Raw genomic sequence first — 27814 nt, 5'->3', positions numbered from 1 at the left:
TCAGATGCCTTTGCTCTGACCTTTGAATTGTGCGTAGGGAGAAACATAGGTACAGTGTTTTCAGTCCCCTGCAGAGAATCTTTGGTGTGATGTCTGTTGGAGCTGCATAAATATTTAATAATATTGATGTTGTCATGTCTGGATATTGAAGTGTTTTTTTTGAGAACATGTATTGCTATTTTTTTTCTCCTTACCACTGCGTTCAGAATTGTATTGCACAGAATACACAGAAATGTGGCCTGAGAGATTTGTGTGTCCTGTAAGATGGTGCCCATAGTTATAAGCAGCTTGTGTTTTACTGGCACTGGGACTAGGCAAGAACTGCCTTCCCAATATTCTTGGGGTCTGGAGGTAAGAAATGCCATGTCCCATCTCTCTAGGCTGTCAGCAGGAGGACACATTTGATTATCAAGCTCCAGAAATGCCTTTGCACTGATGCAGAACAGCTGGTGTATGATGAGTTGATGCCTGAGATCTCCCAAACTGAGAAAGGATATGAGCATTCCCAGAACCCTCCCTCCTAGGTTCTGGGACTCAACATTAAGTGTTAAAAATTCACCGGGATGTGAAATTACCTCTCCTTTCAAGTTCTCTAGTAACGTGCAGTCCCTACAAACCTCCCCTGGTACCTCAGCTGGAGAAGGCTAAGGAAGCATCCCAAGGTGCTCTCCTGGCTGCTGGGCTGGTTTCTGGCCATGCCTGGGTCCAGGAAGGGCCCCCTTTGTGGTGTGAAGCAGCATTTTTGTCCTGCAGGTACAGTAGGTGCTGGATTAAACAGGTCTGCTGTTGCAGACAGGCACCAGGCACTGTTCTAGCAAGGAGCTGTGTTTGGATTGGAGTTTCCAGGGCCTTATCAGGAGCCACCCCTAGTGACACAGCCAGTGCCAGAACTAACTTTGACTTTCACTCTTCGCCAAGGGCTTGCAGAACACCTTAAAGGAAAAAAGATGGAGGCACTTAGAGTTCAGATGTTCATGCCATGCTCCTTTGAAAGCTTGTATCTGTAAGTGAAGTTTTATTCTGGAAATAATCCTGGGACCACTTAGCAGAAGCCTTTTATTTTCTTTTTAAGGGGGAGGATATAGGAAAGGAATGTTTTATTGGGAGTTAAAAATACTGGAGCTGTTACTTTGTAACTGGCTTTAATCAGCTTCAGCTGTAACCTCTGATAGGAGGCTAGGACAAGAATTATAGCTAATTTGTGGGGTGGGGTGTTTGAACTGCTAGCTCAGTATCTTTGTCCTCTTGTTTAATACGGAATGTTGATCTTAAGTTAATAATGACCAAGAACCCTGGCTGCCTGAAAAATCTGACTTAGAGCAGAGCTCGATTTATAATTGCAAGATAGATTGCAGCCAGCTTTGTTATGAATAAAAAAGAATTTTCTTCAGGAAAATAGTGTGCTTGCACCGTGGTGACCTTTGTCAAAACTGCCCCAAGGTAAACATTTTGGATTTTTAATTCCCCACTTTTTCTGATATTGGAATAACAGTTGTATTGATAAGTATCTCATTTGCATTTTTGTATATTGATTTTTTTTCTTTGAGGGGGAAAACAAAACATCCAAACACCAGCATTATCTGCCTGACATATATATGTAGAATAAGTTTAAAATTGGAAATTTCAAAGAAATATTAAAATGGAGAAAAACTAAATGGATGGCAACCCCTCCTCCCACCCTCTTTAACATTTACTTTCACTGTTAAGTGATAAGGTTTGAAAACAATACTAAAAGCTGTGTCCCTAAGTGAATAGGCATTCAAGCAAATCAACTTATGCAAAAGCCACCTCTGGAGCTTAATAATTATTTACTGAACGTTCCTGGGTCATGAGAGAGGTTCTGATTAAGTCAGAAGAGCATTATGTTCAGCGGCTTGTGAAGGTGTGTTTAAAGACGGCAAGAATAATGGAAAAATACTAGATGTAGCAGAACTATATTTAGAATTTGATTTTTTTAAAAAATAAAATTCTCCTAAATTTAAGTGTGAGTTAAAGTTCATCATTTTCAGTAGATACATCTTGAAAAGGTGTCATAAAGGGTGGTTTTAAAAATGATTTCTCATTTCTTATGCTTCTATTTTTGCCAAGTTTAGTTTGCTTAATAGATGCTTTAGATTTTTTTCATTCTCTGTGTCATTAAAACAATATAATTACTTATCTCTATAAAATGAGGGCACATTTTATGAACAAAGTATGTATAATTTTGTTTTTAAAATGTCATTATGCTGGAAATGTTATAAATTTTTGCCTTATAAATCAGGTAAGAGTGAGGAGATGATGTTTGCACTTTGTGATTCATACCCTATAGGAATGTACTCTGTAACTTACCGGGCTTCTTAAATATTAATTTTAAGTGAGTTAATGGATGGCAAGAACACGTGAAACTTGCTATTCTGTCTGATACAGCATATGAACAGTGGTTATATCAAACCAAAATTTATACCCAAATTCTTAATTTTGAATTTCTTCTTTTAGTTCATTAAAATACTTGTCATAGGAACTCCCAGAATGAAATTCTTAGCAAATATCTTTGACAAAAGTTGTTCACTGGGCTGTTGCCCATCATCTTCTTTTGCATGTGTGTTTTTTTTTTTTTTTAGGAGGGCATACAGCGTGAATTAATGGCTTATTTTATATTTTTCTCTAGGAAAGCAAAGAAACATGATAGTAGAAGGTAACAGTATAGAATTTTGGCACCCTAGAAAGTAACTTGTTGGTTTTCACTAGTTTCTAGATTTTCAGATGTTCAGAGGATACCATTTCAGGAATTAAAACACAGGAGGGAAGAATTCATTGCCTAACTTTTACTCGTCGCCGTTGTTTGTGGACTATTCTAAGCATCTTACCTGTACTAACATGTTTAGTTCTCAGAACTGCTCTATGATGAAGGTACTTTTTTCCACCCCAATTTTGCAAGTAACAAAACTGAAGTTTGGGCAGGTGAAAAGATCCTGCCCAAGTCATACAGTTAAGAAATGATAGAGCTAGGATCTTAACCCAGGCATTCTAGCTCTAGGACTTACACTCTTATCTGTTGCCTTCCCTGGATTTTCACTCAAGATCCTGAATGAATCAATGTTTCTTTCTCTGCCTTTTTTTTTTTTTTAGTGAGTTTCTCCCATACCCAGATATCTGAATTATCAAACCATAACTCAGTTGAGCTTTTGAGGAGCCACAATCAGTCCCTGTGCCATAGTGTTTGTTTAGCAAATGGACTTGCGTTTCCTTAAGTCCAATTCACTGTTGATTATAAGGCAACTGTTTGGGGGAGGAGAAAACTGTGAAAATATATTTATTGATCGAACTGTCTCTTCTGACTTAGGAAATCTTAACATGTGGAAGGCAAGTTCCTCTTAGAATTAAGGAAATATCATAGATTCCTAGAGCTCAGAGTTCTTCATCCCAGATGATTTAGGCAAATGGTTTAAAATAAAGGTCCTCCAGCACTGAACTTGTAGTATTATTTGATTCTATAGGATAGAGTATTTGTTAGGAGAGAGACACCAAATTTAGTAATTGAAAAAAACTTTATTTTTTTATTTTTATTACTATGTGCTTAGGAAGATTCTGCCAGGTTATGAGGGAAAAGACAAATAATAGTTTCAGCTTTAAATCTGGACCTCAGCCTTGTGGTTCAGAATGATTTCCTGAGCTCCCAACCAGTGCAGTCAAAATACAGGAGATTTGGTGCTGGAGGATTCAAAGAAAGGTAGCTTTTGAAGGAGATTTTCTAGAAGTACCATATGACATTTCTCCTTAAATTTCATTGACAAAACTCAGCATGTGGCCTACCTTGCTCTGGAAAGCTGGGAAATGTTGTGGGTGGGAGTGTATCCAGCCAAAACAAAGAGAAAATAGGAAAATAAGAGAATGGTACCAGGTTGTTTGTGGTTCTTAGGCTAACATCTTTTTTTGAGTATTACTGATATTTCCTAAAATGTCACAGAACCCAGCCCTGGTATTCCATCAAACTGACTAAGCCAAAGTGGAGATTGATACTTGGGAATCCCTGCCCAGGGTTAGTCTAGGTCTATCATGGCTTCAGGTACAGCTTAATCCAAATGTTCAAAGTTATGCAAACACTGTTTTCTTCTTTGTTCTTCTGCCTCTTTGGTCCTCTGTCCCCCTTTTATGTTTCATCCGGTTCGCTTTCCCCTCAGACTGACTTGGAGTCCCAGGTGTACATCCTACCAGCTCTTCCAAGCTAAGTATAAAAAGAGTTATTTTACTCCAGTAGTTCTGATCAGCTTGGTTCCTTTTGTGTCATACGGAAGACTCTTACTGAACAATCTTAGGTCTATTCCTGAGTTAACCCCTGTGCCCAGAGGAGTGGATATGCTGATTGGCCAATCCTGGACTCTGCTTCCATATCTGGACATAGTAGCAACACCATAACCTCAAGAATTGAAAGTGAAGGAGGCCAGTTCTTCAAAGTTAAATCAGGGCATTTTACCAAAGAGGTGGGGCAGGATGCTGGGCAGACGTGAACGCCATGTGACCACCTTCTTTTTGCCTTGATTTCAATATTATCTTGCAAACCCTGCATCTGGGAGGTTATGTCCTAGACGCAGTAATTGTTAAATGATGATAATCTAAAACTTTTAATCTTCTACAACCTGTTACCATGCTGTCTAGACAAGTAGATAAAGCATGTTTTGTGATTGGGACAATTATTCGGGTAGAGATAGAAGGGCTTTCTGTCTTTAAAAAGTTCCTTCTGATTACTTTCACACTCATGTCTGAATTAATGTCATTAGGTAGTCATATTTCTGGATTAAGAAAAGTGCTCTTTCTTTTAAAATACTCTTGGTGGGGCATCTTGCCATGCCATATCAATTACTTATACCTTATAGGAGATGAATTTTTCAAAGTCTTTTTTTTTTTAATTAAAAAAAAATTTTTTTTTGACATACAGTATCACTCTGCCCAGGCTAGAGTGCTATGTCCTCAGCCTAGGACCCAGAAACCTACAATTCCTGGGCTCAAGTGATCCTCTTGCCTGAGCCTACTGAGTAGCTGGGACTACAGGTTCCTGCCACCATACCCAGCTAATTTTTCCATTTTTAGTACGGATAGTGTCTCGCTGTAGCTCAGGCTGGTCTCAAACTCCTGAGCTGAAGTAATCCTCCCGCTTCAGCCTCCCAAAGTGTAGCTAGGATTATAGGCATGAGCCACTGTGCCTGGCCTCATTTCAGAGCCTTTTATGGGAGGATTCCATATTTGAACAACGTAAGCAAAAATACTTAGGGTATTGTCAAGTGAAAGGAAGATTGATAGGAAAGACAGAAAACTTGAGCATGAGGCCCTTCAACTTTATCTGCTTTATAACCTTCCCAGTGATCTGGCTCTTAGAGGTGATTTCCTAGAAAGGAATTCAGTGTTAAGAATTTACCAGTGCAAAGTGGCACCTGTGTAAAATGGATATCAGTTGTGGTCATAAAATGAAGAAATGGTGAAATTGATATCCTTGGTTTAAAATATCTTTTAGTAAGAGCATGACATTCTCTTTAGCTGGAGTATATGTAAGTGAGAGACACTTCGAGAGTGGTAAAAATAAACAACTTAAGAAAAAAATCTGGTGATGAAAATTGCTTAGAAGAACATTTATCATGTATTACAGAGGTATCTAGGCTTTTAGGATCATCCCTCCTAGTTAATTTTTCTCAAGCAAACCCTTTTGACAGAATTTTATTTATAAATTATATATGTGCTAGTATATTTTATTTATAAATTAATTACATATACCACTGTCCTAGTATTTACACTATTCAATCTGTACAAAAATAGAAAATAAAACTGATGAAAGAAAATAAACATAAAGAAATGTTCCAAATTTTCTTCCTGCACCCTTGATGAGGGCATCATTTTTGGTACCCTCATTTGGAAAATACTGATATAATGGGATTTGTTTAAAGGTTCTCTTTGAATAATTAGTTATTGAGATTAGTCTTATCTGATACCCGCTGAAGGTTCAGCTTAAAGAATATAGAAAGTCTTAAATAAATATGGAGACCAAACAATTGGGGTCTCGGTGTTAGTAAATTATTTCAGATTTTATCTTACATATGATTGGTGCTTCTTAGTTTTTAGGATATTTGTCTTCTTTTATACATATACAATGAAAGGTAGAAAGCTCCGTGGATGAGTCCAGAATGATGTTCATTTTTTTCTTAAACACCATGATATCCTACGTGTCCAGCAGCACCTGGCCTTAGGAAAGCTTTCAAATATTTGTAGAAAGAAGAGAAAGGTATATTCCGCAAACCTTTTTATTTTCTCTGTGCCAGAAACCTGGAGTGTTTATTATCTAAGCTTCTAATATTATCATAAAAAGATGGGATGCGGGCAGATTTTTTTTCTTCTTCTTCTTTTTTTTTTTCTTTTTTCTTTTTGACCACTAAAACCCAAGTTTGGTGGTGATAGAGGTCTAGAAGATCCCAATATCTAAAGGAAAACTGTGTACAATACCAGTACTGTATCCGGTACTTTCACATTTATATAGGTTATACCACCAATTATTTTAAATACAAGGGATAATATAGTTTCCTACTGCTACTTGTTTTTACCCTACATGGTGAAAAAGTCATCCTGAATCACTTTGGACGAAATGGAAAGATTGAGATAATGGAAGTGAAATGTTAGATTCTGAGATTACCGTTAAAAAAAAAAATCCATTTACTAACTCTGATTTGTGTGCTAGGAGGCCTAGGAGGCATTTTCAAGATTCTTTTTTTTTTTTTTTAAGTGACACAGTCTTGCTCTTGTCCAGGCTGGAGTGCAGTAGCACCTTCATATCTCCTGCAGCCTTGAACTTCTAGGCTCAAGCCTCAGCTTCCTGAGTAACTGGGACTACAGGAATATGTCAACATACCCAGCTAGTATTTTTGTTTGTTTGTTTGTTTGTTTCCTTTTTCATGTTTTATAGAGACAGATTCTTGCTATGTTGCACAGGCTGGTTTTGAACTGTTGACCTCAAGTAATCCTCTTGCCTTGGCCTCCCAAAGTGCTAGGATTATAGGCGTGAGCCACTGTGCCTGGCCCCAAAAGGTTCTTAAGAATTTCTTTTTGCTGATGAAGCAGATTGGTTGGGGGCAGTTTCTATAGATTCAGTGTATAAATTCCTTTTATTTCTGATAAAGTCGTTTTGCTGTAACCATACAGTTCCATTGGCAGTTTTTGGACAGATGTTTTTGTTCGGTTTCATAGCCCATTTGATAGGAGTGAATAGTCCTTCCTGTTCTATCCCATCCAACATGTTGAATTCAATAGCAGAAGGACTTGTCAGAGCTGTGGTCAGGCCCAGTGGAGAGGGGAACGGGCTGGGGACTTCCTCAGACGTGGAAGTAAGTTCTGGTCTGAGAATGAGAGCTAGGAGTTCATGTCCCAGAGCTCCTACTAAACAGGTGGGTGATCTTAGGTGTTTTAATATTAGTTTGCAAACATGGCCCAGCATCAGAATCAGTTGCAGTTCGGCCTTACCTAAATTAGAATTTCCAGGAATGAGACTGGACGTTTTTATTTTAGACAAAGTCATCAGCTGCATTTTTTTTTGTTTTTTTTTTTTTTTGCAGCCAGTCTTTTGCCTTTGCTGGGTGACAGCCTTTTGCCTATCTCTTAACCTATCCACAGCGTAGCTTTCTCTCTGTACATTAGGCCAGTAATGTTGCATGTTCCTGTGTATTTAAACTTTAGCCATATATTTAAACTTTCCTGGACTTAAGTAAATTGTACCCCAGTGCAAGCAAATGTTAGGCTTTGAGTTCTGTCATCCAGATGACTAAAATGAAGATTATTTTTCATTAGAGAAAATGCTACGATTCTTACTTTGTGGATTGTGAGAGAATTGCGGAATATATGATCTTCTCTCTCCATCCCTGCACAACTTCGTCAGGTCTCTGAATTCAATAGGGATTACCCGAGCTTTATAAGACGTAGCTTCTGTGGTTCACAATTGCACACAGACTTATATTCTTCTTGTGTCAAAAGAAAGTAACATGTTCATGCTTTAATATTATTTTTATCATGATTTTTAAAACTGTATTCCAGTTTATTGGACCATGTTCTAGACAATATACTGAGCTTTTCATATCTATTACAAATTTTAATCCTCACCATGGTGCCATGAGGCAGGTATATTAAACATTCTTTATAAATAAGGAAAAGCAAAGTTCAAAGAGACGGATCAACTTGGCCATGGTCACAAGTTAGTCCACAGCAGATCTGGACTCTGCCTGAGCAATTGAAGAGAGGAAATTCAGGGGAGAGTTTAACAGTTCCTTCAGCCTTTCTAGGTTCATTTGACAAACAGATTCAATTGAATTGGTTTTGAATCTGGTTGTCAGATTCAAAGTTTCTTGCCTTGGAGGACTGTGATGCTGAGACCAAGGCTGATTCCTACGGGCTAGTTAAGGGGCATTGGCTTTTCTTATCAGGTGAAGGGTGGGCAGGAAGATGTTTGGTTCCCCAGGCATTGGATTTAGTGGAATTTCTGGTATATTTAAGTGGTTGATGAAGGTAGTATAATGAACTATTTGTATTTAGGAATATGCCAGATAATTCGCGGGCTATATCCAGAATATACTTATACTGTGATAGGGAAGGGGGAGACTTTAAAGGTTAAAAATGTAAATTTAGGTTGGGTGTGGTAGTTCATACCCGTAATCCTAGCACATTAGGAGGCTAAGGCAGGAGGATCACTTGAGGCCAAGAGTTTGAGATCAGCCTGGGCAACACAGCAAGACCCCATCTCTGTAAAAAATTAAAAAAATAGCCTCACGTGAAGGTGCAGCCCTCTAGTCCTAGCTACTTAGGAGGCTGAAGCAGGAAAATTGATAGAGCCCAGGAGTTTGAGGCTGTAGTGAGCGTGATATATTATCATCACACTCTAGCTTGGGCGATAGGATGAGACCATGTCTCTTGAAAAAATAAAAATGGAGAACAACAACTAAAAATGTGAATTCAGCCATAGAGATGGGGACTCCCGTCACATTTAGGGAGTACCTATTGTCCATGTACTACCTTCCAGCTGGGGGATGAGCCCTTCAATGCAGCTAATGTTAGCTTTTGTGATCCATATGGTACGTTTAGAAGCTGGGTTTTGGGAAGGCTCAGAGAGGATGAATAGCTCATTCAAGATCACTGTGCTCCAGTTGGGGGTGCCCTCTTTAAGTCAGCAGTTCCCAACTCTTGGGAGTTGTGTGTCTGTCTGACTGCAGTGATTCTGGTAAGTGCCAGTAACGGGCAGTTTCTAGGGGAAGGTGTGCACCTCCCCACATGGAACTCCATCAGCGTCCTATAATCTAGATAATTGACTTAATTTTAAGGCATCTCAGAAGAATTCTGTGACCGTGGCTTTAAACTCTATGAGATTAGAAACCAGGTATTCCCAGCACCTGGCAATAACTATTTGTTAAATAAATGACCTTTACATAATCTGATTAAAAGGAATCAGACTCAAGGAATTAGGATTATCTAGCTAAGATTGACCTTCATGGTCTGGGATGAGTTCAGTTAGCTTTCAAAATTAAATACATTTGGACATCCGTCCTTGGGTATCATTAGTAGCTTCAGTGTCAGAGTCCTTGTGTTTTTGCGTCTTACAAGAATATATGTGAAACTTAGTAAATGTGGAATGTAAATGTCTTAGCACAATAACTAAGAAAATGCCAGGAAGGCTATGTTAACCAGTGTGATGAAAATGTGTCAAACGGTCTATGAAACCAGGGTATGGTGTCCCATGATCACATTAATGTACACAGCTATGATTTAATAAAAAAATAAAGTAAAAAATAATAATAAAAAAATAAAAATAAGCTTTGCAGCCACCTGCAATGTTCTCACAGAAACCCCAGTTTTGAGTTTAAAACATTATGCTCATTTGTCCTGCTAACACTGTGAAGTACAGATATCCTCATTTTTGTCTATAAGGTGATAATTGCAGATTCAATTACTTCTAAGAGAAAGGGATGTTTAAAAGATTGAGTGCGAAGCTGAGAATCGGGGAGTGATCTTTAAAAACATAGAAATATCCTGCAGGGTGTGTGTGCAATGAAGTGACTCCAATGCTTCCTTTGCTTGGGGGGTGCTGGGGTGGGTGGGAAGATTTGTTAAAAACACTGTCAATTAACTGAGCTTTGCTAACTTTCTATAAATATAAAAATGTATTTGCTACATTTTCTTTATGGAATTTCAGTTTATACTGGTGTACTGTATAAATATGTAGTCCCCCCTCAACAGGATATTTTAGAAAATGCTTTAAATGATACTGTTGTTGACTTGAAAGTTGAAGCCTTCGTGTGGTTGATAACTAGTAATTTTAATTTAAGATGTCTCAAGAACGCTTTACTGTTAATTGAAAGGATTTTTCCCCCAGTATCACAGCCAATGACTTGTCTTGAGCAGCTAATTAGTACGATTATTCCACAGCTGCATTTGCTACAGCACAAAGGTTTGCTCCTGTTTTTATCAAAAGAATCAGTCTCTCTGGGAATGTTTTAACCTGACAGGCTTTGAATAGTAAAACCACTTAATTTATTTATTTATTTTTAAATAGCCCTCCACCACCACCCCCCACTTCTTTTTTTGGCTTAGGAAAGTACATTTGAGCTTTGAACACATACTCAAAAGTGGGAAACTACATTTTCTTCTGATGCTCTTTTCCTAGCGCCTTACCAAGTGAACAGATGATTTTAATTGAATAGAGTCATGGCTGGGTATTCTTATAGTGAGGATGAGTGCATGATAGTAAAATAAGACACAAGGTCATAGCATTGTTTAATTTTGTGTGAGTCTGTAGAAAATATAGGGAAAAAATAAAGGAAAGAGGGCTTGTGTTTTCTGGGTTGCTGAGGACTTCCAGATGAGCTCGTATAAGCTGGATACAGTCACTGCTTTACCATCTTAGTGTCAGAATATTGTCTCTTAGGGATCCAGGCTCCTTTCTTCCAGCCAAATGGTGAAAGTCTTTTTTTCATGTTCTTGTATAGTGTCTAGTGGCATATATTCTCCTACTGGAAAAAAATATTATGGCTTTATTATAGTTTAGGAGAAAAAGGAAAGAAAAAATAAATTTACCTGTCATGCTATTCTCACTCTTGCCACTGGGATCATCTTTATAGATTCCCTGCTAATCATTTTGTGTGTTTGTGAGCATACACACAGCATACTTGTTTTAAAGCAGAATATAAAGACGCTTTTGAATCCTGCTTCTTAATTGCCTCTGACTACATGCATTGCCCACTATGCTGCCTGGTGGTACAGTTTTTTTAAATAGTAGGTAATATTTTTATTGAATTCATGTGTCATAATTTACCTAACCATTTTCATATTATGGGGCAAACTTGGGTGTTCAAATATTTTAAAATACATAAAGAGCTTGGTAAGCTTAGTTTTTCTACATTTCCACATTTATTTACTTAGGAAATTTGTCCATCAAAATGAAATTTCTGAGTCAAATTGTATGAAGACTTTGTAGCTTTTTGAGAATATTATTGCTTTCTTAAAGGACTATAATAATACATGCTAGCAAAGGCCTTGAACAGTTTTATTTTTTCTTGAAAACTTAGATCATACAAATGCTATTTTGCATTTGGCTTTTTTTTTTTTTTCGTAGAGACAGAGTCTCACCTTACCGCCTTCAGTAGAGTGCCATGATGTACACAGGACTCACAGCAACCTCTAGCTCTTGGGCTTCCGCGATTCTCCTGCCTCAGCCTCCCGAGCAGCTGGGATAACAGGCGCCCGCCACAACGCCCGGCTATTTTTTGGTTGCAGTTCAGCCGGGGCTGGGTTTGAACCCGCCACCCTCGGTATATGGGGCTGGCGGGTTACTCACTGAGCCACAGGCACCACCCGCATTTGGCTTTTCTAAGTTCATTATATTATGTAGTTTTATTTCTATCAATAAATATGTTTCCACACCATTTTAAATGACTGCATTGCATTATATTAAATGAACTGATCACAATTCACCAAACCAATTTCCTATTGTGAAAATAAGTGAACTACTAGTATAATTGTTGTGATGGAATTTTTCTAGGACAGTGTGAGAGTGAAATCGGCACTTCTTCATATTTAGAGTATTTTGTTATCTGCAGTATTTGAAGGTTCTTATCTTTAAGGAGTTCTTAAGAATTGTCAATGATTTAAAGGCTTAGTTTGCTTTTTATTTGAAGATCAATACAGATTTATACTCGAGGTACAAATACTTGAAGTGTGACTTTCTCAAGAGCGAATATTTACCCAAATGCTTCTTTTTGTATTTCTATGTGCTAAGGTTCGATACTGTGGGCTCCAAACAGAGATGTAAAAAAACTTGTATTGGGAGAAAGAAACAATGAAATTATCCAGATACTAGTAAGAGCAGCAGACGTTTACTAGTACCTGGTGCTCCCTGGAAGAGAAGATTTATGTGCATTATTTTATTTAATCAAATCTCTTGGAAGGAGGCCTTTAAAATATAAATGATTCAAGAGTAGTTTTTAAAAGCACCTTCTTTTTTTATAAATAAGAAAATGGGTGAAAAAAATTATTGTTATTTTTCTTTTTTGGTATGGTAGCTAAGGCAGAGAGAGGTTTAATAATCTGTTGACATTGTAGAGATGGCAAGATAAGCAATCAGAAACCATATTTAGGAAAATTAGGGAGTCTTTTATTTTTAATGTGATGACGGATGTTTCAGCATTTTAAATCGTTTTGGGTAGAGTGAGTAGCAAAGCCATGGTAGCCGTCATGGGGAAGGCGTAGAGTACGCATAGGGACGGGCATGCCAAGTGGAATCAGAAGAAAATGGAACAAAGAAAAGCAGGCTGGAGAAGAATTGGGTTGTCACACCAGCTTGTCTTCTGCCCCCTCACCCAGAGACTAAGGTCGAGTTCAGCGTTAACATTCTGGTCCAAATTCTTCCTTCGTTAATGATTTCACTTCTCATATGTTAGAACAGTTTCCTCTTGGCAGAACTCACCTTTACTTTAAACAATTCCTAGTTAGTAAACATTTTAGATATCTTCAAGGATTTTAGATAATGTGTAGGAGTAGTTATTTGGTTAGATTCGGTTGTATAAAAAAAAGCAAATCAAGCAATTTATTTTTAAATGTGGAAATTTGGGTGCCATTAAGACACACTGCTTCTTGGCAGTACATATGGTGGCGCTATATTTGGTGGTGATGAGTAGTTTGCAGTATAAAATGTCGAAAAAAATTAAGCCGCCTGATAAAAATGCCTAGTGCAATCAAGCTGACTTATTTTAATTCAACTACTAATGACTTGAATCCTGTCACCTCTTGATTTTCAATTATGTGGAGTACCACTCTACGCCTTGATTATATTTGCGCAGGCTCATTTTATAGTTTGGTGTAATTTAGGATACCCCAAAGTGCAACCGAAGGGTCTCATTAGGAAACTAAGTATTGTGTGCCTTTTGGTTTTCCCACAGCAGTTCTGCAGAGCATCCTGGGGCCTCCAAGCCTCCGATAAGCTCCTCCAGTATGACATCACGCATCTTGCTACGCCAGCAACTCATGCGTGAGCAGATGCAGGAGCAGGAACGCAGGGAGCAGCAGCAGAAGCTGCAGGCGGCCCAGTTCATGCAACAGAGAGTGCCCGTGAGTCAGACACCAGCCATCAACGTCAGTGTGCCCACCACCCTACCCTCTGCCACCCAGGTGCCAATGGAAGTCCTTAAGGTATGTGAGTGCTGCTCTTGTTGGTTGGACCAAAACTTCCATTCTCTATTTGCAAGGTATTTTGCTTATTTGAGTATGTCTTCGATTATACAGACTCCTCCGAATCATGTTGATAAATGCCAACCCCATTGATTCCTATGTGGCTTTGTATTTTAAAAGAAGAATGCAGACTTGCTGTAACTGCAACAGAAACCCTCAACAAATGGGGGCAAGTGCCAGTGCTCCATGATGAATTGCAAGGAGTAGATGTTTGTTGTAAGGACATCTTTCCATGTTTCTTTGGGAAAGTATCAAGATGTAAAAATTATCTCAAATGGACCTCTTACAACTTATATGTATTTTTTTCTTACATATATTCCATGATCACTCTTTAAGTTTCTTTTTATTTAGCAGATCATATAGAATCTGAAAGTCTTTTAGGAAGTATCTTCAGATATAAAACTGGAAAAGAGCTTTCAGCTGTTTACTAACCAGACGACATAATCCTTTTACTGAAGCGAGGAGTCTGCTTCGGGGCTCTTTGATTTCTTGCTGGAGGAGAAACTGCAGGAGCTTGTTAGCATCATTCTATCAGGGACATATAGCTTCCTAATTATTAGGGAAAGTTGTAACAAGTCTAAGAATAGAATCTGTCGCACGTAAGGGTCTTCCACATCACAGAAGGAGATAACTCCTTGTTTAAAGATAAACATTTTAATTCTTAAATATGACTGATTCAAGGAAAGGTAAAGTAGGAGAACTTTGTTACTTTTTATTCATTTTGAAATTTTTTTCATCTACTCACCCAATTGATTCATTCTGAAAAGTCCCAAGTGTTCCTATTCATTAAACAAAGTGAACTTTACATGCCGGTGATTTATATTGGTCTTTGCATTCATTCATGTGCTCAGAAAAAATGTCTCCACTCTTTAAGGATTATTACTAAAGCCAATAGATGATGTGTTATAATCAGGAATCAATACGTGATCCTTATATCACAGGAAGTAGGAAAGAGATTCTTTAAAGACAAATTAAAAGCCAATTATTTTTCCTTGATAAAGACTCCTTCAAAATATAGTGATACACTAATGGAACTTTTTGATAGAGAAACCAACTGAAATTCTGTTAGGGCAAAAATGTTCCAAATGGTTTAGCACAAAATTTTACTCAGATGTGATTATTGAAATTGCCAGAATTAATGGATTTTCACTCTTTTCTCCTTCATCAAGAAAGCCAAAGTTTTTCTCTTTGACATAAATTATACATTGAATCTTTTTGTTCTGCTTGGGTGAAATTGATAATCACCATTAAGTTATCATAGATTTAAGATTTATTTAAGATTTAAGCTGTCTTGTGTTCGCAAGAGTCATAAATGTTTTGTCTATACCTCAGGTTGTTTAAAGTATGAATTAATAGTAATAAGATGTGGAGAAATATATATTGGGTTAGTCACGATAGTTTGCTATTTTAATCTGAAGGGCAATTTAGAGGAGTTAACATGGATTTGGGTGAATAGTGTTTTATGTCCAATGTGAAGGTAATGTTAGAAACTGTATTTAAGTTTAAGTGAAATCAATATTCCTATTAACGCAGTGACGTTTGATGGCGGAGAAATTACCCAAATGCAAATGTGTTGAGGTATCATTTTTATATTATATTAAAAAGAGTATTATTTCTAAATGTTTTTATTACTTAAAATGTATTATTTTTGAAAATAATTGAAGTTAAAATCTACATTAAATTGTTTCAATAATATGCCCATTTTTTTCTTGTATGTTGCTCTGGCCTGGTACCATTTGACTAAGCTACAGTCTCCAATTTAAGTATACCAGAAAAATGTCTAAAGTTAAAACACAAACAAATTATTACACCTGGAAGTGTGTAAATATAAGTAATTGGTAAATTTATATTTTATGCTGATGTAGTTTATGTTTAATTTTCCTTTTTTATTTCAATTATATAAACTAGTGAAGTAAGTCATATGAATGAAAAGAAGGAATTGTTGGCATAACCATATGGAGAGATTTGATAGCTGTTCAGATAAATTTTAGTGCCGTGCAGGACAAAATAATAATGTATGATTTCCTATAAGGTGATGTTCTAAGAAATTCAAGTAACATTTTAAAAGAAAGTATCATATAAGTGATTGCTTCAGATAGTTAACAACTTGGTACCTCATATGGTTTGCATAGTTACAAATGTTTTGTATCTGAAATATTCATTATAAAAAGATAAATGAGAGAAAGGTGGTCATTTTTTCCTTTTTGTAGTTTTAAAATCATAATCATAGCTTTATGAAGTAAATTGTTAATAGCAAAACAGTTAATATACTTAATCTTGGACCATTTTTCAATGAATGTTATGTTTTTGAAAAACGGCAACACAAGTATACTAATTGAGTGCATTATGATACAGATTATATTGGATAAATATTCTCTCATACTTTAGCCATAGTAAATTTTCCATTTAATTTTTAAAGGTTTAAATTGCTAAAACAGAGCACACTTCTTATCAGTGGAGGAAAATGTGTACAATTAGACATGCTAGCAGGTGCTAGAAAATCTGGTTAAATCCGTCCATCTGCCAACTGGTTTATAAGAAACTGATAGAAGAAAGGGCGTAGTTTACTTTTCACATGTGAAAACACACACACACATACACACACTCTTAAGTTACTGGAATTCTACTCTCTGTGAGTTGAATGACGGATTTCAAAAAGCTAGTATTTCAGGTTAATCCCTTTCTTTGGCAGAGTTAAACTTAAAATATACAGCTTTGTAAAGCATGTTGTAACATTGTTGACATCTGGCAAACTTAAGATGAGTCAGAATTCATATTAGATGTTGGAAATTTGTATCACGCCTTCCTCAACACATGCTTATCATTCAGTCAGTAAGTTTGTAAAGCTTTGCAGGACTGGCCTCTGGCTCCTAATTTATGGATTCATTCTTCCTATTGATTTTTTTGTTGGGTAACATGGAATGATTAATCTTATCGCTACATATTTATATACTAAAGCTATTCTCTATGTTTCTTAAAACAACTTTATCTAACTGAATATTGTAACTTAAGGGTTACTTCCTTAACATAAATCAACAAAGTGTTGGAGTGCATAATGCCTTTTTCCACCATAGTGAACAAATCCTGTATTTCAAAGTAAATTAACAATTAAGAACCGTTAATTGAAGCAATTTCTTCCTCAGGTAGGTTTTGTTGACACATGAGTCATACAAACCTGAGGTTTGAAATTTGATTTAATTTCTTTCCAACAATAGCAGAAGGACAGACCTTATAGATGCATCAGGCCTGACATCAAGAAACACCACGCATCAAACACTTATCCTTTGCGCAGTCCTCCAGCATCTGTTTCCATGGTCTCATCTCTCTGACTTTGATTGATTATAGAAGCACTTACTTGGTTGCTCGGATGGTGGACAAGAAAGTTAATCAAGATTTCTTTCCTCACTTCCTTCCCTGACACAGACTCTGGCAGTGTAGCTTTAGTTAACAGTTAAAAATGTTTCCCCGTTTTGAAATTTGTAAGGAATTGCCAAGGATTTCACACCCCACCCTCCTTTCCTTTGTTCCTTCCTTCCTTTTGCCTCAGAATTTAAAATTTTAAAGGCAAGGCATTCTCTCAGAAAGAGATTGTCCCTTGAATTCTTCTCTTCTGCTACGGGGAAAGGTTATATGTATAAATTTAACTTTGGGTTATTCAAACTTACTTTTGGATATCTTATTTTAAGTAGTCTAGAGAAACTTATTTTTAAATTTTCCCTTTTTTCAAAATCATCTCAAGAGTTGGACAAATTGCTCTGCAATCAGAAATGATGCTTACTGTTTGCCAAATACAGAAACACTTTTTTTCTTTTGGCCAGGACATTCTGTGTTGTACACTGAATTCACTTGGGCATTTATTTGTGGTTATGCATCCGTGTTGCACCCCATTTAGACAGAGGTTCTGGGGAGTTGGAATGAAAGTTCTGCATCCTTGTCACCCTGTTCTACAGACGACATTCAGTGAGATTTCACAAGTGAAGAAAAGGGTTGATGACTGAATTATTGATCTTTCTCTGTAAATTATGAAATGTACATGGAGTAGAATTTTCAAGGTGTGACTTTTTAGTTATAATACAGAAACAATGGCAAAGCATGTATAGAATTATAGGTAGATTGATGGGTTATGGATTTGATGGAAGGGATTTCTTCCACCCAACATCTAGATTTTGTTTCTGATTTATTTAGCCAGGAATACAGATCCTATATAGCATCATGGTGGCTGTAAGAAGCCAGAACAGATGCAGCACGTCTCAAAGCAGCTTGTTTTGGTCCCTTTAGTTAGGGGATCTGTTGCTGTAGGTGTGTTGTCCCTGTAAGATAAGGACCTGCTCCCTGTGAGATGTCTTCTAATACCACAGTCCATTCATACATGGACCACCATCTATTTGTTTCCCCAGTAGTGTAGCTGACACAAACAGTCCATCAGCCTTGATTTCAGGGACCATTTACAAACATTGATATGCTTCTATTTTTAATCAAATTTGGTGTCTCCAAGGCCTTATTTTTGTTTAGCAGTAAAAGGGCCTCAATTCTGGGTTCCATAAATAGCACTTTGTCCTCCCAGAGGCTTTATCTCCTTGCAGTCTTTGAATGATTCAAAAGTCATTCAATGTCACACATGAGGCAATTTTCTCTCTCTTTAAAACTCATTTTATTGACTTTTTAACTGCAGACAATCCCCGTTAACTTGTAACAGATTTGAACACTACAGAGGACTAATCTAACAGGAAACTCTTCCTGCCTGCCATGGCCTCCTCTCCATCACACTCCCTGGAGGGAACTGCCCTGAAGAGTCCAGGTGCAGGCTTCCTGACATTTTCTGTTATCCAACTTTTGTGGTAGTGCGCTCTGATGAAATATATTAGGCAGTTGTGATCAGATAGACATAAAACCTCTATTTCTCATTGTTTGCATTTGCAAATGGAACAGAAGAAAGAATTTTTTCTCCTTCTGGGTTGTCTCTATTTTTGAGAATACTGCTTCAAGCTTCACCCTTTCCTGGCCCGCGTGTGGACCTCTTGCTGTGTGTCTTGAAAGTGGTTTGATTGTTCCGGTGCACAAGTGTGTAGGAGCTTGCATGGCACTGACTAGCAGCCCCTTTGCTTCTCAGGCTACTTTCCAACCCCCTGGGTTTAAGAATTTTGTTATCTCATTGATGGTGCTAGAAGGTGCTCGCGAGCATTGTTTTACTTTGGTAAAGTCAGGTTTAACACAGACTGTCAGTCAGTGCTTAGAGATTAATGATAGACTTGGTTTTTCTGTCTATACTACTTTTATATATTTATTTTTTATGATCCAGGATTCCTGTTTCTGGGTATTTATTTAAAAGAATTAAAATCAGGATCCCGAAGAGATATTAACACTTCATTGCTATTTGTAGCATTGTTCATAATTGCTATGTAGAAACAATCCAAATTTCCATCAGCGTGAATAAGTAAAGAAAATGTGGTATAATAGAATATTATTCCTTAAAATAGTAGGGAATCCTGCTGTATCTGACAACATGGATAAACCTTGATAGCATTAGGCCAAGTGAAATAATCCCACTTATATGAGGTATTTGTATATATAGCCAAACTTGTAGAATCAGGGAATCGAATGGTCGATAGGGACTGGTCAATGCTTCTAAAGTCTCGAGTAATGAAAGATGAGTAAGTTCTAAGGCTCTGCTGTACAACACTGTCCCATAGCTAACAATGCTGTACTGCACACCACACCTAAAAAGTTGTTAAGCGATCTCATGTTAATGTTCCTACAACTATGCTATTTTTTATTAAAAAAAAATAAACAAAGAAAAGAGGTGTACTCCTAGGTCTATGAAGTTTTATCCACAATTCCAGAATTTATAGAGCTCTATAAGGGAAAGCTCTCTCATAACTTAACCATGTCTTACTGTGTAAAGCGTAGGCCCATGTATCACATGCACCCACATTTTTGGCCCAAACTCTCAGGAAAATGCCCCTTGAGAGGGGGTCTCGGTTGGGAGAGACACATCTGGGCAGGGCTAATGTGCCACTGGCAAACATGTCTGCTCTACTTGTACTGACTAGAGCAGTCATGAAATTCTGGTTGAAGAAAGTCATCTTTGCTTAGATTTTTGGAAGCAGTAGCAGTGTTCAACCTCCCCAATGACGGGACAGCGTGGAGCCTGTAGCAAATGTTTATTACACAGCTTCAGGCCATAGCATAAAACTTTCACAGGAGTTACTAATGGGAATGTGGCAACTTGGAAAAGAAAACGCAATGTTCCTCCAATGCAGGCATGGACTTTAATTCTGGGCTGTCTTGGGTAGTTGAATGAACACTTTCTTATCCTCTTCCTCATTTATCCTTTAGGCAACTCCATGGGAGAGGCAGGATAAACCTCTTCTTCCAGATAGAGAAACTAAGGCATAAGAAGCTTATTACTGGCCCCTGGCCACATAAACTGCACACCTGCTGTCTTATGTGTTTTCTGCAGAGCTTGAGGATATACTCTAAACATTTATGAAGATTCACCAGTGATAGAATATGTTAGAGCAAAGTGGGAGGTCCAGGAGAAACTACAGAGGATTTTTACGTCTTTATGAAAATGCAAGATCTTAGGCATTTCGAATTAATAGGGGCCTTCTCTGTGGAATAATTAAAGCATTTCCACAAGTCTCCACAATATTCCAGATAAAAGAACTGGATATGTTTTTACTATATAAAAGACTGCCTGGCCACATGGACCCTGATAGTAATTTATGGTTTGGTGATAGTCATCATTGTGGGTTAGAAAGCCCTATAGTAAAACTTGCTCTAACAATATTCAAAATTCATGACTGCAGATCACTTAAGTTCTAAAGATCTTGATGGTCTAGGCTGTCATAATTCACATGCTTTTATAGTTCTGTGTATTTTAATAATGGATTTGTATTATAAATTATTTTTAAGATACTCACTTTGATAGACTCACACATTTCGTTTAATATGAATTTTCTCTTGAAATCATGATTGCATAATTAGTTTTTCTTTACACACACACCCAGGACCTTGGCTGTATTTTAGCACTTAAATTGGAACTTCATATCTGGCTATTTTTCTATTTGTTTTTAAGTGAATGACAGTGGTAATAAATCTTATTCTATGTAAAGGTCATGAGTCTTTTTCACAAACATTACCTATTTAATCCCAATAGATAAAGAAAAGATGTACATGATGCAATGGTACATTTCAAAACTATTAAGAAATGAGTAGTACATTTGTGATGGATGTGTTACTTATGTATTCAATGTAAGCATTTCACATTGTATATCGAAGCAGTACCCTGAACCCCATAAATGCATCAATGTACAAAGTTATGATTTAATAAAAAATAATAAAAAAAACCTCATTGGGAAAAAAATAAAGAAAGGATATAGATTTGAAAGACCACTGATAGGCTACCTTCCATAGGTATGCTTTTGAACAGAGATTGTGGACATGTGTAAGCAAAATCTAATTTTATCTTTGCCCTACTAAAATAAGTGGGTGGGATCTGCATTAAAGATAACGTAAATCAGTATGGTGGCTTTGCTCAAGGTTAGAGCTGCAGTCAGTACTGGAGTATTGGCTCTTGCCCTGAATATGTCTCTTTTTATTGATTTCTCAGAGTATCAGCCTGTATTTTTAAGAAAAATCAGTTGCCAATAATAAACCAGTCTTTCAGATTTTGTTTGTAAAGTTATATGTTTTTGTGTATTAGTTTATAACTTTGTGTGTGTGTGGGGAAGAATCAAAATTGGAACATATGAATCAGATAAAGAAGGGGTCTGTTCTAGAAAAGGAATTGTTTCAATCTTTTAAGAAATAGGGAATGTTCTAGGAAAGCATCTAAATGAATCTATCAAATTGTTTCCACTAGTTATCTCTGAAATGAGTATTGGGGCAGTGCCTGTGGCTCAGGAGTGGGGCACTGGTCCCATATACCGAGGGTGGCGGGTTCAAACACGACCCCCGGTCAAAACTGCAAAAAAAAAAAAAAATAATAATAATAAAAAGAAAAAAATAAATAAAATGAAATGTGTTTGGGATTAGAGGTGCTGGTATAGGGAAAGGCTTTATTTTATTTAGTTATTTATAACCAGGAGAGCATACATGTGAGTTCTTCATGTGATTAAAGTGGGTATCTCTAATGCTGTTTGTGTAAGAGTCACCCACAACTTTTTGAGGAGCACAGTTGTTCTGTCAGGTGACTTAGGTACATTACATAACTCTAGTGTTCTTGCCTAGAAGAAAGATAACAAGGTATAGGCATCCTGAAAATAAAAAATGAGAAAAAGGAATTGAACCACTGACCAGGTCATGAATAATTTTAAAAAATTGTTAAGCCCATAATTCAAAGCAAAATACAAATTTCTATTACCTTACCACCAGGCATAAATTTGTTGTAATCTCCCTGTTGGCCCCAAGTTTTGTATGATTAAACTTTCGGGTCTGGAAATTTTGTTGAGACTTAATTAGAAGTGACAAACCAGAGACATTCCTGCCGGTTAGGAAAGGCTTAAGAAGTTCTTATTGGCTAAATTACAAATATGTAACATTTTTTTCTGAACACTGCATGGCAGTTCAGACTGCCTAAAGGTGACAAGATTAGCTCTGTTTTTCTAGTGAAGTAGTAAAAATTAGATTAATAAGTACCAGGCAAAGAACCTTTTCTTTCTTTTTTTAATTTTAATTTTTTTTTTTTGAAAGGAATCTTACCTTGAGTACTTCTGGCTGTGGAGATCTGTGCCTTAATTAGCCACATGTTCTTTTTACCTCCTGGGAAATAAGTACAGGATAAAATTGGGGATCAAGACATGGACGTACATTGATTTAGCACACGCCGCTAAGTAATTCATCAAGGAATGTTGGTAATTAGTCCTGCCTCTTTCAACTCTTGGCTTATTTTATAAAACCGGTTGATTTAAAGTAATGCCTGCTGATTTATTACCCACACGTTTCAAGACTGAGACTTGGCTCTTAAACAAAAGCAATATTGTGCAGCGATGGAAATGTGCCCTCTTGTTTTTGTGTTTTCACAAATTCTGAAAGGCCATCTATCGTCCCCTATTAACTTTGTTGCGTTTTCCTTTACCCCATTTAGCATTTTACTAGGCTTTCTTTTGTGTCTTGGTGAAGAGAAAGAGGGACCAAATTTAAAACAAAACAAAAAAATCTGGGCTCTTAAGAGGTTTTGGATGTGAGGTGCTTGTCAAAGTATATTGGCTTGGTGTGGTTTGATGGAATTTAATTTGAATCCTTCGTCTGATAAGACAGGCTGTAGTAATGGCCTTTACATTTTTTTTTCATTGTTAAATGTTTGGTGATACTTATGACAGCCAAGTTAATCTTAAAAGATTGAATTTATGAGAAGCACAGAACCTTATGACTTTGGCCTTGTAGCCCTGGTATCCAAGCACTGTAGTAAATTGTAATTTGGATGCCAAATTCCCATTAATGCTAACTGGTGTACCTCGTTATGATTTGGGATGTGACCATAATTGGGGTCCTTGGTGAAAATATAGGGGTTAAGCTGGCACTGGTACTTCATTGTGTGAATTTGGGCATGTTTCCTGTTCTCTCTGGGCCTCACTGTTCACATCTATAAAATGGAGGTAAGAGTACCCACTCTGGGGAGTTTTTATAAGAGTTGAATGAGATAACTCATTAAAGCAGTGCTGTCTGATAAAAGCAGAATGTGAGTCATATGTGTAAATTGGAATTGTCTAGTGCTGTCATTGAAAACAGTAAAAAGAAACAGATGAAATTACTTTTAGTATATTTTATTTAACACAGTATATCTAAAATACCATTTCAACATATACACAATATAAAAATTATTAACAACATTTTTTTTTCATACTAAGTCTTTGTGTTGGTTCTTTCATGGTTCTTCAAAATTAGGTATGTATTTTATAACTCAGCACTGTCTCAATTTGGGCACTAAAATTTCATCAGGATTACTTGACATTTGTTTAGATTTTGTAAGATTTGCAATTGAAAAAGTAGATTGATACACCTAAGTCATTTCTAACATATTTGAAATATTTCCAATAACTAAGTAGAATATGCCCTTACGTTTAAATTTAAATTAAATAGTATATAAGAAAATTTTAGCTCCTCATCTGAATTAGCCATGTGTCCAGAGCTCTGCAGCCACCTTTGGCCTGTGGCCTTTGCGCTGGGCAGTAGGTATTTGAGGCACTGAGCATGGTCCTGGGGAGGTGGACAGTATTGGAATTCTGCTTCTTTGTTGTTGATAATAACTAACAATGATTCTGTCTTGGTGAAGAGATTCTGCTTTTTTGTTGATCTATGATTACGAATCACCTGAATATAGTAATTATTATGATCATCTCCAAATTGCTATCTTCATATACCACTTTTATACTTACTTTTTTTTTTTTTTTAATACTGTGATTTGCCTACTATCCCCTTAAAGAAAACAACAAAACAATCTTTCATCATTATTTTCTTTCATGATTTGGAGCCTGGGTTAGTTGACATGTCTCACATACAGTTGATATTTCCTGTCAAAAACAGCCTCTCATAGGAGAGAGCAGCGAAACGTAATCTTTGATAACATGGCTCGTCTCTGCCAATAGCCTTCCATTCAGGCTTGTAGTGAGGTGACAGCTCCTGTGTTGTTAGTCACACATCTTATTCATACTTTTCAATGCAGGTTCTTTTCAAACCTTCATATAGCACACTTACATAGCACCTGTCCAGCGTGTTAAAGATGTCTAAAGCCTTGGGAATATATAAAGAAAGATGTCTAAAGCCATGACTTTTATTGGTGCAAAGCAGAAACCAAGGAACAAGGAGATTAGTTGAGCCTACGTGTTTTTTTAACATACCATTCCACAGTAGCTTAATTAGCAGGAAGGGCACTGAAAACTGTTTGGGTTTTTTGGTGGAGTTTTCTATGTGATTTTTATTTGTTTTAATGTTGCTGAGGCAGTTTTCTTTCTCAGTTACCTTATAGGATATTTTTAGGAAATTTCAGCACAGCTCATAATACAATGATACAGTTCTTCTTTTCTAATTCACAGGTTCCCAAGTCTTTTGTTTTGATAGTAATTTTTGATGGTGTATGAACCAGAAATAATACTTAAAATGATGACTTGTATATTTTCAGGCACCTCCTCCTTTCTAATGCAAACGATAAGTTGATTATATTGGAAATAGTAAACTGTGCTGGAACGATTTAATGCATCCTTCACATAATACTAAGAGCCTATAAAGTCGCATTCTTGTGCAATTACAACAGGCAAGGAAGCCAAGAGAACAAAAATGCTAACTATGTATGACTTCCTGAAAGGAAAATGATTGTGTTGTCTGATTTCATGATTTTCTTAGTTTGGAGTCATATATATTTTCTCAGTGTTTATTATTTAATATTTTCTTATCTTCAAATAATATTTTAATAAACATTCAGACCACTGCAAAGTTGATTTCAGTTTTCTAGTAGCTTTCTAGGTTGTATTAAAATCACATACCTAATCAATGTATACAGTTATGATTTAATAAAAAAATAAAATCACATACCTAAAGAATTTTTTTAATTCATTAATTAGCATATTCTTGCTAGAATTCATAACACAATGCTATGAATATGAGTAATTGTGCCCATTTTTATTGATACTGAGGACTACTGGTATCTCATAAACAGAGAAGACAAATTGAACAATCTGAAAAGATATTGTTTTGATCTTCATTCATTAGTTTAACATGAAGCTAAGGTTGAAGTCACATATTTGAGACCAGCCTGGGTAACACAGGGAGACCTTGCGACCTAGTCTCTACAAGAAAAAACAATTAGTCTAGTGTGCTGCTGTGTGCCTTTAGTCCCATCTACTTGGGAGGCTGAGGCAGGAGGATTGCTTATGTTCCAGAGTTGAATGCTGTGGAAGGCTCTGATCATACCACTGCACTCTGGCCAGGGCAACAGAGTAAGATCCTATCTCAAGAAAATAAAATAATGATTTTATGTATGCCTGTGTTTGAGAATTACTGCTGTGGGAGACTGGAAGTTAATTTGTAAGAAACAAGTAAAATTGGGAAATGCAGGTACATTAAAGTCAAACAAGTTTCTTTGCTTCTTAGGTCCTTTACTTGTAAAGAGTCCCGCAACTCTCCGGCTTTGGTACTGTAAGCAAGTACTTTGAGAAGAGAGGGGAGAAGGTAGACAGGCACATGTCTCTTTTTTAGATAAACGTAGGTGCTGCTGTGATAAAATACAAATTGATAACCAAAGCCATACATTCCACTATTTTGTTGATCAAGGCATTTTCTTGATCAACAAAAACCAAAGCACAGCTCTTAATCAAATAGGTCCTTACAATGTTTGACTTGTAAACCTGGCGGAAAGCTACTTTTCGAAAATGCTTCATTTTTTAGAGTGGTTTTACATTTAAAGCAAAATTGAAAGGAGGGTACAGAGATTTCCCATATTCACTGCGTCCACACATGCACAGCCTCTCGCATTATCAACTTCCTACCAGAGTGGGCCAGCTGTTGCAATCAGTGACTCTGCCGGGACACATCATTGTCACCTAAACAAAGTCCACACTCTGTTACTGTTCACCGCAACACCAAGAGTGAACCATCACACGTACCCACCATTGTGGTTTCATACACTATATTTTTATTGCCTTGAAAATCCTGTGTACCCTGCCTGCTCCTCTGAAGTAAAAAAAGCCACTTCTTTTTAGGAATTTTCTTTTTAACTTTCAGAGGTTATTTAAATTCTACTTTTGGATTCTCTTTCTTAAAAAAGTGGATGTCGTTAAATGGTAACACAAAATGGGCCTTTCAGAGCCTGTGGACCTTTGACATCTATAATTTCATAAGCAGCGGTCCCTTGATGGTCAGTGTCTGACATCAAAGGTCTTTCTACTGACGTGGCCATAGTCTCAACTTTGCGATTTTTACAGTGGAGCACTGACATCATGAGAAAGTGTTTCTCTTCCTTTCTCCTTTCTTTTTTTGTATCAGTTTTATGCCTGAAGGCAATCTATGCAGTGCATGTGGCCAGCTTGCCCCTCTGGTTGGAATAAAACAAATGGTCATTTTAGGAAGTTCCACGGGAAAGATCAACTCTTCCTGATACCTGAGTCCTTAACATGTACGCCCAGCATGCCAACCCAAGTCCAACCTTAGTGGAGGCACAGCTCCTATGTGAGTCATAAAGTGCAGTGTTCTTGTCCCAAAAGACACCAGTCGCCCTCTTACCTCCCTCTTTATGGTTAGTTATAGTCACCTCGTAAGAGGAGAAAATCAGAAACCATCCTAAGATGCCCCTGGAGACTTCTGCACTGGATCAGCAATCTTGTTTTCGTTTTTTAATTAATTACATCTCATTCAAAGAACTCCTGCCCAAAGGCATGTGATTATACATAGCATATTGGGGTGCAGTACACATACATACGGGCATGGGCTCCAGAGATAGGTGGGCAGTGTCCACTCAGTTCCCTCGTCTGCAGAACAGGGATAATAAAGTCCCCCGCTCATGGTATTACCATAGGAAATAAGTGACATGATGCTTGCAAAGCACTTAGCAAGGTGCTTGGCACAACACTTTTTAATGCTGGTCACTGTCATGAGCATTTCAACTGGAGACATGCAGTCCACAGTAATTGAGCCACATAATGGGTTCTTGAGAAATAACTAAAAGGTTAATGCTTTGGTAAAAGGTCAGGAACCTTGATTCTACCTACATTCTAGAATTAATTTCTCTAGAGATGGATGGGATGTATAAAGATTCTGTTAGCCAATTATTGTTGAGTTACATTTCAGCAGGAAGGAATTTTAATTCTTAAAAACCACCTGGCTATGTAGGCTCCTCTAATACTAATTTTTGGGGGGAGGGGAGAAGTGGGATGCTTGGCCACAGTTACACCCATTATTTTATTTATTTATTTATTTATTTTTTTTTTTTTTTGTAGAGACAGAGTCTCACTGTACCACCCTCGGGTAGAGTGCCGTGGCGTCACACGGCTCACAGCAACCTCCAACTCTTGGGCTTACGCGATTCTCTTGCCTCAGCCTCCCGAGCAGCTGGGACTACAGGCGCCCGCCACAACGCCCGGCTATTTTTTTGTTGCAG

The 27814-nt window shown here is 37.1% G+C and overlaps 1 protein-coding gene across 12 annotated transcripts in view; it reads left to right on the top strand.

The window, feature by feature from the left end:
• Positions 1-27814, top strand: part of MITF (melanocyte inducing transcription factor) — a 224148-nt gene that overhangs the window by 123566 nt on the left and 72768 nt on the right. For 7 of the 12 annotated variants that reach the window (XM_053599536.1, XM_053599535.1, XM_053599533.1 and 4 more), the window contains exon 2: positions 13434-13683. In XM_053599536.1, coding sequence (XP_053455511.1) covers positions 13434-13683 — 250 coding nt within the window. Of the gene's footprint in view, positions 1-880; positions 1004-13433; positions 13684-27814 lie in introns of those variants that run through there. The other 5 variants (XM_053599529.1, XM_053599527.1, XM_053599532.1 and 2 more) reach the window with 4 other exon arrangements.

This window comes from Nycticebus coucang, chromosome 8 (assembly GCF_027406575.1).
Source record: "Nycticebus coucang isolate mNycCou1 chromosome 8, mNycCou1.pri, whole genome shotgun sequence".
In the NCBI taxonomy this organism is placed as follows: domain Eukaryota; kingdom Metazoa; phylum Chordata; class Mammalia; order Primates; family Lorisidae; genus Nycticebus; species Nycticebus coucang.
Note: the sequence above shows the minus strand (reverse complement) of the source record. Positions and strands in the feature narration are given on the sequence as shown.